We start from the raw sequence: 13687 nt of genomic DNA, 5'->3' as shown, positions 1-13687 counted from the left end.
AGTAAAAAAACCTACATAAAAAAAGTCACAACTTTCTTTCTTAAACTAACAAACTTTACAACAAAAGATTCATCAAATGATTCAACCACTCTAAAGACCAAATCAAACAAAATATAACCACCCAAAAAATCAAAACTATAGAACTTCAAATGTACTCTTCTCATTATCTCCCATCCAAGGACGTAAATGACTCCGCGAACCCATACGGCCGGTTTGGGATGCTCGTTTGCGTGTTGTCCAAACTTGGAAGAAATGAAGACGACGAAGCATCATCCATTGTACGGCTTCCACCTTCAAACGCTTGCCATTTCTTAAGTGCTTGTGGCAAAGATAAATCGAGATCAATGCCATATATATCATCTGAACTTTGATCTGAAGGTTTCCACATTTCTACTAGAGATGAGAGCACGTTGACAGCGTGACTCATGTCCGGCCTTTGGTATGGTTCTCGGGCACAGCAGTGACCGGCAAGCTCAGCTGCCTTGCTAATGCTGGCTAGGTTTTCTTCGGTTAAGTCAAGTGTTTGATCTATTGATTTGCGGAATGTGTCTTTGTTGAGGTGGATTCTTCTAAACCATGTTACTAGGTGCATACTTTCCTCTGGCTGGCTCTCGTCTAGTGCTTTTCGACCAGTGATCAGTTCCATTAGTATTACCCCAAAGCTGAATACGTCGACTTTTGTTGTCACTCGTCCGGTTACTAGACAATCACAAATTGGACAAATGAGGGTTTTGAACCACAGATGAGAAAATGTAACTAATCTTTGGGCTAACATCATACTCATATAATAGCAATATACCTTAAAATATAAACAGGAAAATCATTATATGACATAAATTAGACAAATTCAAAAATTGTACCTGCATATTCAGGGGCTAGATAACCAAAAGTTCCTGCGATTCTTGTCTCGACGGAGCCTTTTCCTTCAGGGGCAAGACGAACGAGGCCAAAGTCTCCAACTTTAGCCCGCATATCGTCACCAAGAAGAATGTTGGAAGGTTTCAAGTCTCTATGAATGAAACTTTGATGAGCTAAACCATGGAGATACTCAACACCTCGAGCCACATCCAACGCAATAGCTAGACGCCTGGTCCATTCCAGTGGGCTCAAACCTTCTTCTGGCCAGTTGAACAGATGTCGGCTCAATGTTCCTTGAGGCATATACTCATAAACAAGAAGCTTCTCGTTCCCATCAAGACAATACCCAAGAAGTGCCACGAGGTTTCTATGCCTAACTTTAGTTAAAACGGCAATCTCTGATGTGAACTCAGCTAACCCTTTTCCGGTAATCACACCACATTCCATTCGCTTAACAGCAATCTTGGTTCCGTCGTGTAACTCACCTTTGTAGACAGTTCCGAAACCTCCTTGCCCCAATATGTTCTCTTGGGCAAAATTGTTGGTGACAGTTTTCAGAACTTGGATTGAAATGACCATGTTTCCGGCCTCCACCATCTGAATGTTGTCTCCTTCGGCTGTGTGGATCGTATGGGTTTCACTAAGCGCACCAACGCTGACACTCGAACCAGCAACTGTAATCTTTACACTCTCGTTATCTGAACCTGAGTTACGAGGGTGAATCACTATGGCATGAGGGCTTTGGACTTGACTAAACTTCTTTTGCTTCTTCTTGTATAGACAAAATGCTAGAACGCCGATCAAGAACACGAGCATAACACCTCCAAGAATCGAAAATAACACAACGCCAATCCAACTTTTTGACTTCTTTTTACCATTTAATGAGACCCCATTTGAACTCGGCGAACCAGAAGACCCAGGTGCATTTGGATCACTAGAACTACTCTTTTCCTTTCCAATATCCGGATTTCCATCTATGTTGACCTTCAAATTACTCCTAAAGGCCGGAACTTTACCATAAAGATTATTATTTTCAAGATCCAACGCAGTAAGAGCAGGAAGAGTAGTAAGCTCTTCAGGAATCGTACCCGTAAGATTATTGTCAGCAAGAACAATTCTTTGAAGCGATTTCAAAGACGCAAATGCAGGTGAAATCGTGCCCTTGAGCTGCATCTTTTCAAAAGTAACAATGGTAATATTTCCATTGTTACAAGTGATCCCAAACCAATCAGCACATGGATCATTCCCTTTCCAACTATTAGCAAACTTAGGCGAATAATCCATCGATTTAGCGATCTCTAACAGCGTATTAACCCGACCATCACACTCCCCAGGCTCAGGCAAACAAAAGTTATTACTATCTTTGGCCATATCAACCGAAACCGAATCCTTAAACTTAGGCATAGGTCCTTGAAACATATTATTAGTCAAATTAACAGACTTTAATGATTCAAGGTTCACTAAAGAATCAGGAACAGGGCCAGTAAATGAATTATCTCTAACACTCAACACCTCTAACTCTTTCAAACCCGAAAAATCTGGCAATGGGCCCGAAAACGAATTCGAATGTAACCAAACTTCTTTCAAGGATGTCATGTTTTGTAAAACATCAATCTTACCACTAAGTTTTTGCCCATTAACCCATAAAGATTCAATTTGTGACCCAGATAAACTTAAAGGCAAAGTACCATTCAAATCATTTAAGGCTAAATGCAAATTAACCAAACCCGGAAAATCATCTGGCCCGAAAAAATCGGGTATTTGGCCCGTTAAGTTAACATTAACAGCAGAGAAATTCTGAAGTGTTGAAGCATCTTTTAAACTATCTGGTATGACCCATTTCTCAAATGGGTTATTGTCTATCTCTAAAGATTGTAAAGATGACATATCAGTAAAAAAATCACTAGGAATTGAATTAAACATATTATTACTAAGCATTAAAACTTGTAAAGAAGATAGCCCAGATAAAGAAGGTAATGGGCCAGAAATGCTGTTCCATTGGAGCTCCAACCGTTCAAGTTGGGTCAAGTTTGACAGGGTTGAAGGCAGACTACCTTGAAGGTTAAAATGCCCGATTTGAATCCGGGTCACTCTGTTTTCATCTGAACACACTACATGGTCCCATTTGCATGGGTTTGGGTCGGCCCATTTGAGATTTGGTGGTGGGTTAAGTGATTTCTTGAGTGATAACATAACTTCAACATCACTATTTTCTGACTGTGAGTTGATATTGATAAAGATTGATGAAAATATGATGAAGACTGTGAGTAAGAACTTGAACCCCATATGGGTTCTCATATTTGGTTCGGGTCGGGTTGAATGAGAGAAATGTGTGTTTGTTTGTGTGTGTGTTTTTAGGTGGTTTTTTGGGAAGTTGAAAACAGAGAAAACAGAACAGAGGAAAAGAGAGATTGTGTTGTGTGTCTTGAAGAGGAAAGATATATATTTGGTCCATTAACTTTAAAGAATGTTTAAAGTAGCACATACATTTTCGTTGAGATTAGATTAGAAGGAAAAAAAGGCCCATGAAGTCCTATTTTAGTGTAACATACTACTTTTGGATATTAAATTTTTGTTGTAAAGTACATGATGATAATTCAATTATTGGTATTTTCATCATTTTGATAATATTTAACTTTATTGTGTTTTTGTAATAAAATAATAATAGTTATACTTTTTAACAATTTGCTTATGGAATGCAATACTTTAAAGTTAAGACTTCTTAATAAATTGTTTCGCATAGTTGAATAATATGGATTGATAATTTATGACTGCTTGATTACTTGATTACAATATACATCAACAACAATGATTGTCAAGCTAGCGATTAATGGTTTCAAATAATCACTCATTATCTTTTCCAATGTGTGTCTTAAAAATATTAAACTTTTGCGAACTTTGAAAATTCCAGTAGAATTTCAGACATGTTCTAATTTTTCAAGTTGCAAACAAACCCCTTCAATTTTATGTAAAATGATCATATAGTCTTCATCAAATATGAAATATCCACTTAAACTATGTGTCATGTATATCTAAGCTCATCCTATAATTATGATTTGTAACGGATAGGTGGTGGGTATTCATAACCACCCAGGGGACTCAGTGGCTTCGGTGGTAGTCATCACAGATACGGGTGAAGGCGATATGTGTTCGTTTTTTTTTTTTTCTCTCAGATATTTGATTGAGTATTATAGTGTACAATAAGCCAATGATGTATTAAAAATGTAATTTAAATAAAAATGATGTCTAATTTGTAATTTGAAGGTAATGAGTTATGGGTAGAAGCAAAAATTGGTGGCAGTAACAATGATATTCGTGGCAATACTTTTAATTAATGATGAAATAACGACGTATAGATATAAGTTTTAGGTACTAGAAACATCATGATAATAAATGAAATCTTCTTCATCAACCACTAGAGAAAACAAAAAAAAAAACACATATTAGAGAATACAAGCCACAAAATTGTTGTATATATCCATTCATCTAAACTCATCCAGGTTGCCATGTGTTGGAAGTTTGGTCACATTTAATAGTTCAAAAACTTGCAATCATGAGTCCTGAAAATTAAAATAAAATTAGTGTGGATAAGTTGTGAAAACAAGAAAATTTGAGTGGAGTAAGTTGTAAAATTGATATATGCAGCACATGGAGTGGAGCCCACCTAAAGAGATTTTGATTCTTTGTAGGAAGAGATGAGCTTGATAGCCAAGCCAGGTTGGAGTTTTGATGTTTTGTTCTTTTTTCTTATGCTAGTATGCTACATAGATTTTTAGTTTTTGCACTTTCGAGCAAGGTTACCGAGATCGGGACTTAACAAGGATCATTTTTACGTTTATAAGATCGGGATCAAAAAATCGGATTTGGATCCTAAGCTCTTAGTTATAATGTCGTCCTTTTTAAACTGGGTCTTAATCAATATTAAATATGGATTTATTTATATGACAAAATTAAAGAAAAAAATATTAAAGTTTAAACATAATACCATAATAGTAATAGAGCAAATACATATAACTTAAAGTAGATAACGTTTGGTAGGTTCAAGTGTTAGACGATTTAACCATTCGAATTTCGAAGTTACATCATTTAATGAGCTAAAAAATTTATTGCTAACGTATGTACATATCTATTCATTTAAATTAGATTTCTGCAAAATACACGCCCACAACATGACATAGTATTAATTTACGATTTCGAATGTTAGACCATAATCCTTTGTCCCTTTACTATAAAATCATTATCTTCGAAACCTACAATTGATTTAAAGAAAATTTAGGTCATATAGATGCAACAATCGTTGGTTGTTAGAAACTTCTACTTTCTTTTAGTTTAAAGCTTTATTATTTTTATTTTTTTGAAAGGTGCTGATCAAAGATCATAACGGAGGATCTAACTATGTTGTCTTAACCGGTTTTCCACGCTAGAGAGTTCATCACCCAATACTTATAGGAGGAATATCCCCTAATAGTCCACTCAAAAGCACGACAATATATTAGTGGAAACCCTTGCATTAAGACTTGAACTTGAGTCTCCCTAAATCCAAACACCCATGGAAGAATTTTCTTACTATTGATCAGCTATTAACCCAATGGTTTAAAGCTTTATTAGTTTATTACTTTGAGCTAAATTAGTAGTTTGAATCACAAGTCAAAAACATTACAAGAAGTTTGAGTATTTCGTAAGTGTCGTCCGTGTGGATATATTGGTCTTATGGGAATGAAGTAAGTAGAATGAAAATTTAAATTTATTTCAATTATTTATTGATAATTAATTTGAATAACATTTCTTTGTCCAATTAATCTTCGATAAGAGACCTATGTTCTACCTCTATCTGTATGTTCTTATGAAGAAAAGAAAAGTTCATTTTTCAAAGGAGTCGATTAGTTTCTAGCTTCATAAGAAAGTGGTGCTTTGAATGAATTAAAATGTGTTTGTTTCATTTTTACCAACTTTTATATGTTTTTTTTTTGTCATGCATGGAAACTTGTAAATTTAGTTTGTAAGTACTAATATAAAGATAAAAATGGTATATGTATCTATGAAAGGCATTTTCCTGTTGGCACTTGGTATGGTCATTTGCATGTGATGAAGCTCTTACAACTATACTAGTGCTGTTTTCATGTCCTTAAAATACATTAGCCCATGGCCACCCAATCCAGAGTGGTAGACAACACATCTTTTTTAATTTGTTTCTTTTGGTTATAATTTGGAACATTTTGTCTTTCCAACTTGTCTTTGCTATTTGTCAATCACCGTTGTTGCTTTGTGTTATAGTCTTGTAGATGTTTCAAATTGACCTTTTTTGGTCAAGTTGAGTTGTCTAATTCATTACATGTTAAGAATAACACCTTTGCATATGTTTGGCAAACAGATTTGGACCATCAAAAACTCGGGTCATGATAAAATCGACGTTTCACTAGTTTGCGTGTTTTATCAGGCCAATTATAAGACAGCGAGTTGAGGTCCCATGAAATAGACATCAGTTTGTGCAAAATGCTCAATCTTTGTGAATGTCATATTTATACACAAATGATATTAAGGATTATGTCTTGACTCTTGAGCCATAATTTTGTATACAGTTGGAAATTCCAAACACCGAATAATCAATCTTAAAATTTCATAAAATTGAAATCCACCAACAAAATGCTTAAAAATTCTAGAATGAGATGAGTTTAAGCAAAAACATGAATTACAAAATTATTAACTTAATCTATTCAAATGAAAAAATTACAAAGCATGTGTAGGTGCATCATTTTTTTACACCTTCATAAATGAGCATTTTTTTTACAACAATTAGCACCATCCATCAAAAAATTCTTTCCACTTCAACGGCTTTGAAGAACCATTCAACGATATCAAGAAGAAGCATAAGCTTAGCATGATGAGACTGAATCTAGTGTCACACCATGGACCGTGTAGTGTGTGCTTCTATGGAATCTTTTAGGCACTTTACAGCACCATCGTAGTTTAGAAAACCCATAAACCAAAACTCATGGCTGTCAACAGAAATGACCTGGACATATTTCTCAGAAGTATTGGCCCTACTAATAGAAGGGTTAACTGCTTTCAGCTGCTGTAAAGGGATGATCACCTATAAGCATAGACAACACAGAATGCAGTGAAAATATGGAAAAACTCAAGTATCGAAGCTTTCACACTGCTGAGTGCTGATGCAAAAGTGCTATCACAGTGAAAACTGAAAAGATGGGGTTAGATAACAACCCTACACAATAAATAACAAGAATCTGTAGACAAGTGATCCGGGTAGGGTCAAAACTATTGAAAGCTATCTGTTTGAGATCGTTTTAATTAATTGGTATTTTTGAAAGCTATCTGTTTGAGATCGTTTTAATTAATTGGTATTTTTTTTAAAGATTTGTTACACCCAAAATAGTAGCGGGCTTGAGGAGATTATAACTTACATTAGGTACTTATAAGTTCATGTCATATTGCCCTGGACACGAATAGGGTCATATACATCATTACCGTCTACAAAGATGATTATTGAGAAATTGAGCAATTTTTAGCTGTAGATACTTCTCATGTGCAATCTATTTACATCCACTTTTGCATCTATAGATACAATTCCATCACAGATCTGAACTACTTAACTTTGCTAACCCTAGATCTCAATAACAATAACAGCTAGAATCTGTTCTACAAGCCCTGGAGGGAGCCAGCCCTGAGGAGATTATAACTTACATTAGGTACTTATAAGTTCACGTCATATTGCCCTGGACACGAATAGGGTCATATACATTATTACCGTCTACAAAGATAATTATTGAGTAATTGAGCAATTTTTAGCTTTAGATACTTCTCATGTGCAATCTATTTACGTCCACTTTTGCATCTATAGATACAATTCCATCACAGATCTGAACTACTTAACTTTGCTAACCCTAGATCTCAATAACAATAATAGCTAGAATCTGTTCTACAAGCCCTGGAGGGAGCCAGCCCTGCAATGATTTGACCCTACTGCATCTGTACAACCAGTCAACCACCTCATAACCTAGATGCCAACCCAAAGAAGTCTCACTGCCACCTTTCATGTCTCCTACTACCTTAATGCCTCTGTCTAAGACACCCATCAGCCTCGGCTTGAAGTGTGGTTCAATTCATAAAATATGATTTGGCAATTTGTGTAATCAAATTTAGTCCCAGGATGAGTTTGATGAAAGAAACTCTGACTTCATCAAATGTAGACGTAGTACTATTTCCGGTCAAAGATGTGGCGTTCACTCTTTCAAGTATATTTGGTTTGATACGTGCTTCACTTTAGTTACCCTTACTTAAGATACTAGATTGCTGAAATACAAGACGTGTTTTTTTGTTGCATGCCTTCTTGTATAATTAGATCCAAAATACAGTAAAAGATTAAACTTTTGAGTTTGGGATGACTTGGTTTTCCATGTAACTTTTGTTTTGCTAATCAAGTTGTGGGCATGCTATGCTCTTCTTATGGTATGGTACTTGGTTGCTGCTAAGTGCTAAGACAAGAAAGTTATCGTTTTTCGACAATACATCTACTTGTGTTATCAGGAATGTGAGAAGGAAATGACGTTATATGATTTGTGTGTACGATGTCTGGACTTATCCCATTGTACCAGGTAAACTAATTTTGTCAGTAAAACATGTAACAACTTCGGCGGGACCCTAATTTCAAAGAAAATGTTGCAAATGCCCAACTTAGGCAAGGCATTTGGTATCACAACAAACTAGCATATAACCCGTCCATTCACTATCAAGTATCAAGCAAAATACATTGACTGTAAAGTTAAGATGAAGCACTTGTAGTCATGTCAAGAAATACTAAAAAAGGGTAAAGGGGGGCCAGAACCACATTGGATCTGTATCAACCCACCCTGTAAGGGTTATGATGCCAGTAAAATCTATTCATTTAATACCCACATGATTTGGACATCCCTAAAGATCGAACCCGCGTCTTTCAACTTCACATGTGAAGACATACTAGGATTATGCTTACCTAGGAATCAGTGTTGAAACGCTAACCTAAATGATAATGATTGTCATTTTGGCAGACATTAGCCGTCAGTGATAACACTATTAATACTACCATGTACCAAATGGCATTACGTTACAGATAGGCAGATAGTATACACAATGCCACTACTCTACTTGCGTTTCAAACATGGAAATCACTAGTCATGCATTACTAATATCTCCATTCTAATATTTTTGGTTTGCACAACCACACAAGTAATTATGGGGTATAGACACGTTCACATATGAGCAGTTGCTATATTCCAAATGGGAAACAGTTACTAGTTAAGAAAAGTTGAGAGGACCCAAACACATTTTTGTTTAAAACAGTAATTTTCTATCATTAGTGTGTCAAATATGAACATTTGATTACAACATTCACAACATTTCGAAAAATAATCTAACTTTTTGAATAGAATGGCTTATGATTTGAAAATGTACTTTTTTATTTTCTTCCCATTAGAGATTTTATATATCCAAAATCAGCCCTTTCATGAGTAAGTGGGTCACTAATTGCTGCTACTATTCACTACTATGAAACATAGACTAAATTAATATATTACATACGCAAGATGATAAATTTATTAGGACATACCTTATAATAGCTCCACTCAGTCTTGTCATTAGTCTTATATGACAATGGATTGTCACTACAAAATGCAAGCTTTGCGGTAGATACATATAAAACCCCCATCACAGGACCAGCTGAAGTAGATAAATAACAGGCATATGAATTTTGAAGTAACTCTTCAGGGACCGTCTCAAATGTTTGTCGGAATACCTTCTCATAACCTCCTTCTGCTAAAATTTTGGTTCCTTGGGCAATTCTTCCCAAAGCAGCGTCAGTAAGACTAGGAGCCGTTTTCACTGGATTCAACATTTAAAAGAAACAATTCAATAAAAATAATTGACCCATCAACAGCCTTTTATAGTGTTTAGATAAACAACAAACAGATGAAAATATTAAGAATATCAGGTACAACTAGCTGAATGGAAATATATATCAGAATATCAAATTATGCAAATAATACTATAGAAATATCCGTATATCGATATCATTATCGTTTATAGAGGACTGGATTGAACCTATATCCAGTATAATTGTCACTGGGATAGGCGACGCTATAAATAAGGGAACAACCCACCACACACAAGCGTCCATACGTCCACCATGTGTGTGGAGATACCTTTTCCTTTGCATCATCCATCATGTGTACAATGAAGCCATTGATCCAGCTTAATAATCCATGCCAAACACATACAGAATATGTAACAAAGTACAAAGATTCTTCTCACATAACTGTTGAGCAGTAACAAAACGAGTATTGGTGAAGATTTCCTAGACCCCCGTATTTGTGTACCGACTGAGTGCTCTAAGATATAAATATTTTGAACCCTAGTGATAACCTGTACATGCCTCTAATGCAGTGAAGTGGACAACCCTCATCAAGTAGATAGTCTAATTCACTGAACGTGCAGTACTAAGCAATGAAAGGCTGGATGGGCAAGGGACTATTTCTTATCCTAATATAGTTATGATCTTGGATATGAATTTGCAATATCCGTGTATGCTCTACTATCTAGAGGATACAGCTAAAGATACTTCCTTTACTATTCTAACTTAGAGTTGGTCGACCGGATCAACTTACCGATACCTATTACCATGGTAAATTTGATAGGATAAAGTAATGAAACAGTAGCATTCGTTTGGTTGTGCCCGTAATAAAATTCTCGAATACATTACAACAAAGATCACACTTTGTTCGATCAACCATATGTTACGAGTAACTCGTTGCTAGTTACTTCTCATTCTCACCTACTTTCTCCAATATCCTAACCAATTAGACAAGTAACTATCTAAAACACACAAAAAGAATATATATGACACTCTCCAAACTATAAAATCATCACCTTAGTATATAAAGCTTGAAACTTTACCTCATTCAAATTGTGGGCATACCTCAAAACCATCTAATCAGCCAAAAAACAAAAAAGAAAAAAAGTTAAAAAAAGAAACTTACAATGTTGCCAAGTATTTCCAGCAAGATCTTCAGCTTTCTTTGTAGCTTCTCCAACTTTCTTTCTCCATCTACCAAATGTATCTTTAATTGTCACCATTGAACCTGCAAAAATAATAATAGTAGTAATAAACATCAACCTTTTCTTATCACCAATTTATAAAACAACCTATACATACACATAAATATATACATATACACACATACAGAAACAAAAACTTACTATTAATATTAAATGCTTGTGAATTAGTACTACTATGAGATTCACTTGTCCGAACAACAAAAGATTCATTTTTTTCCAACGGCGGCAAAGTTCTTTCTTCAACTAAATCTTGACTCCATCGCACCGATTTCTTTGACCGATTTGGAGTTGTTGTTGTTGAAGATGATGACCCATTTTCATCGGTTACTTCACCATTGTTGATTTCAATCCGACCCAGATCAAGTTTCAGGGTCGGATCCATCTGGGTATGATCTTCATCCGATCCATTCGGTTTCTTGGATGGATTATGGTCACCGTTTGGTGATTCCATTACGTAATGGCGGCGCGTGGAATATCGGGGACTAACGCGTGATGTGAATGAGAATTCTATTTTTGAGTGTTTCTATTGACTATTTGCTTTTTAAAGAGAGTGGGAAGATGAAACGGGTTTAGTTATTGAGTAATGGTCCTTTTAAGTTAGTGGCTTTTTCTTAATAACTAACTTCGTTTCACAAGACACAAGCCTTTCCTTATAAGAACTCCGTAAATAAACCATAAAAATCATATGTCTCGTACATTTATTCATTAAATAATAAATAATTTTACTTTAAGTGATTTTAAAATCTAAATAATTTAAAATTTTGAACTAATTTGGTTTTTAAAAAAAAATATATAATTCAAATTATATTTAAATATAAAACTCTAAACAACATTCACACAACAATAACTCATATGAAAACGATAAATTATTTTTGCCTTATAAGCTATTAAAAACAACACTTAAACAAAGTTCCTTGAACTCTTTAATTAATATAATGAGTAAATTAGTATCATTTATATTAATATTTGATGGAGAGAAAAAAAAACATCCAAATTGACTAGATTGTTTGTCTTGAATTTCATTCGTCACAATAGACTTGGGTTCAAATTCGAGTGGTTGCAAGGTTTTTTTTATTGTAAGGTGAAAACCTTAACTATGTTAAAAGTCAAGCTAAGCGTATAAGGTGTCATCTGAGGATGGGATGACATTTGAGATGACAAACTTTTAATTATAAAGTCATATGAAGTTGAGATGTAGGATAAATGTTAAACAAAAAAGAGTGTCACATATGATCAATAATATCATATTTTAGTTATATAGAAACTTAACAACTCATAGTTTGAAATATTAAAGATTAAAAGAAAAATAAAACACATAATGATTATAGCTACTAATTTTCGTGACATATTAAAAATGGAAAAAAGATTCTGATGGAAAAAAAAAATTGTACATAAATAAAGCGTATATAGGTAAACTGTATATGCTAACTGGTTTTGTGTTTTTTTATTTATTTTGATATCATTTTGTTTTAAATTTTAGTTTTGTGTTTTGTTTTGTTGTATTAGGTTTGATATTGTATTAGCTTTAATTTATTAAATAAAAGTATTAATTTTTATATGAATAAAAAAAATAAAAAATCAAGAAAATAAAAAAAGGTGGGGAGGAGTTAGGAAGTATTCGTGCAAAGTGGGGAGAGGACGGAAAGAAGGAGAAAACGTGGAGAGGGGTGGCGAGGTACTTTCCCCACCCTAACTAAACTCACATGAAGTTTATTAAAAGTTTTGTTTTGATTATTATTATAAGGGTTTTAGGGTTTGAGATGATGGTTAGGGTAACCCAATTGGAGAGATTTATGGAATATTGGATTCGGTTGAGAAACTAAAGCGATATTTCAAATGAATTTAGTAGGTGGTAGGAAATCAAAATTGACAAAATTTGTATGCCAAAATTAGTTTCACTTTCACAAAAAGGTGAAATATAAACAGTTTTTATCCTTTTCGTAGAGTAAAAACACTATTTTCAATAAGGCATCAACCATTTTGTAGAAAATGAGAATCCTTAATCTCATTTTTCATTAACAAAGACTTTTATACTTGATTTAATCTTACTTATTTAGGTTTTATTGTAGGTTGCTTTAATTAAAAACATAAGATAAGATATACTCTGTCCCACTAAAAGTACCATGTTTTGTATATTCAAAGTCTAACCTTTCAACTTTGACCTTAAATAATTTTTTTCTTTGTGTTGAATAATATTTTATGAAAGTTATATGAATTGATTTTGTTTTACACATGTTTAACATTAATTTAAAATAAAATCCTTTGGCGTCGAAGTTTTGGCCTTGGAAAACCAAGGTTCTTATCCGAGCAAGCAAGGTTTTCCCCAAATTTAGCGTTGTGTCTTCTGTAGCGGCTAAATTGGTGTGGTTTTCCCTCCCCTGTGATTCCCTGACTTCGTGGATCGGTCGCTAGTGACTGTCTGCCCAATTGGATGTAACGGCCAGCCGTTCCGTAACACAAACGTTAAAAAAAAATCCTTTAAATCTAAATAAAACATATTACATAAATAGTTAAAACCATTAAAACTAAATGGAAAAACTTAAAAACCTAAAAACTAAATATCTTATTAACTGTCACAATATTCGATATAACTCTTGAAGCAACTGCTATCTTGTATTCCAAGGAGGTCATATAATCGTAAATTAATATATATATTAAAAACAAAGGTACGGAAATGCGTGCAAAGAATAGTAACGAGCCATTTTATTTCTTTGGGCCCGTT

General features: G+C 34.3%; 2 protein-coding genes across 2 annotated transcripts; both read right to left on the bottom strand.

Annotated features, from left to right (window-relative positions):
* Positions 1 to 16: 16 nt before the first annotated feature.
* On the bottom strand, positions 17 to 3271 carry LOC122603201 (receptor protein kinase TMK1). Its single transcript, XM_043775844.1, has 2 exons — positions 861 to 3271; positions 17 to 699 (listed from the first exon to the last, which is right to left on the bottom strand). Exons 1-2 carry the CDS (start codon positions 3154 to 3156, stop codon positions 164 to 166), a joined length of 2832 nt encoding a protein of 943 aa, XP_043631779.1. The 5' UTR covers positions 3157 to 3271; the 3' UTR covers positions 17 to 163.
* Positions 3272 to 6458: 3187 nt separating this feature from the next.
* Positions 6459 to 11544, bottom strand: LOC122606122 (GLABRA2 expression modulator-like). The gene is made up of 4 exons (XM_043779085.1): positions 11107 to 11544; positions 10887 to 10988; positions 9461 to 9732; positions 6459 to 6949 (listed from the first exon to the last, which is right to left on the bottom strand). The coding sequence occupies exons 1-4, from the start codon at positions 11414 to 11416 to the stop codon at positions 6758 to 6760; spliced, it is 876 nt and encodes a 291-aa protein (XP_043635020.1). The 5' UTR covers positions 11417 to 11544; the 3' UTR covers positions 6459 to 6757.
* Positions 11545 to 13687: the final 2143 nt, after the last annotated feature.

The sequence above is a fragment of the Erigeron canadensis genome, chromosome 6, assembly GCF_010389155.1.
Source record: "Erigeron canadensis isolate Cc75 chromosome 6, C_canadensis_v1, whole genome shotgun sequence".
Classification (NCBI taxonomy): domain Eukaryota; kingdom Viridiplantae; phylum Streptophyta; class Magnoliopsida; order Asterales; family Asteraceae; genus Erigeron; species Erigeron canadensis.
This window is presented reverse-complemented; position numbering and strand designations above follow the sequence as displayed.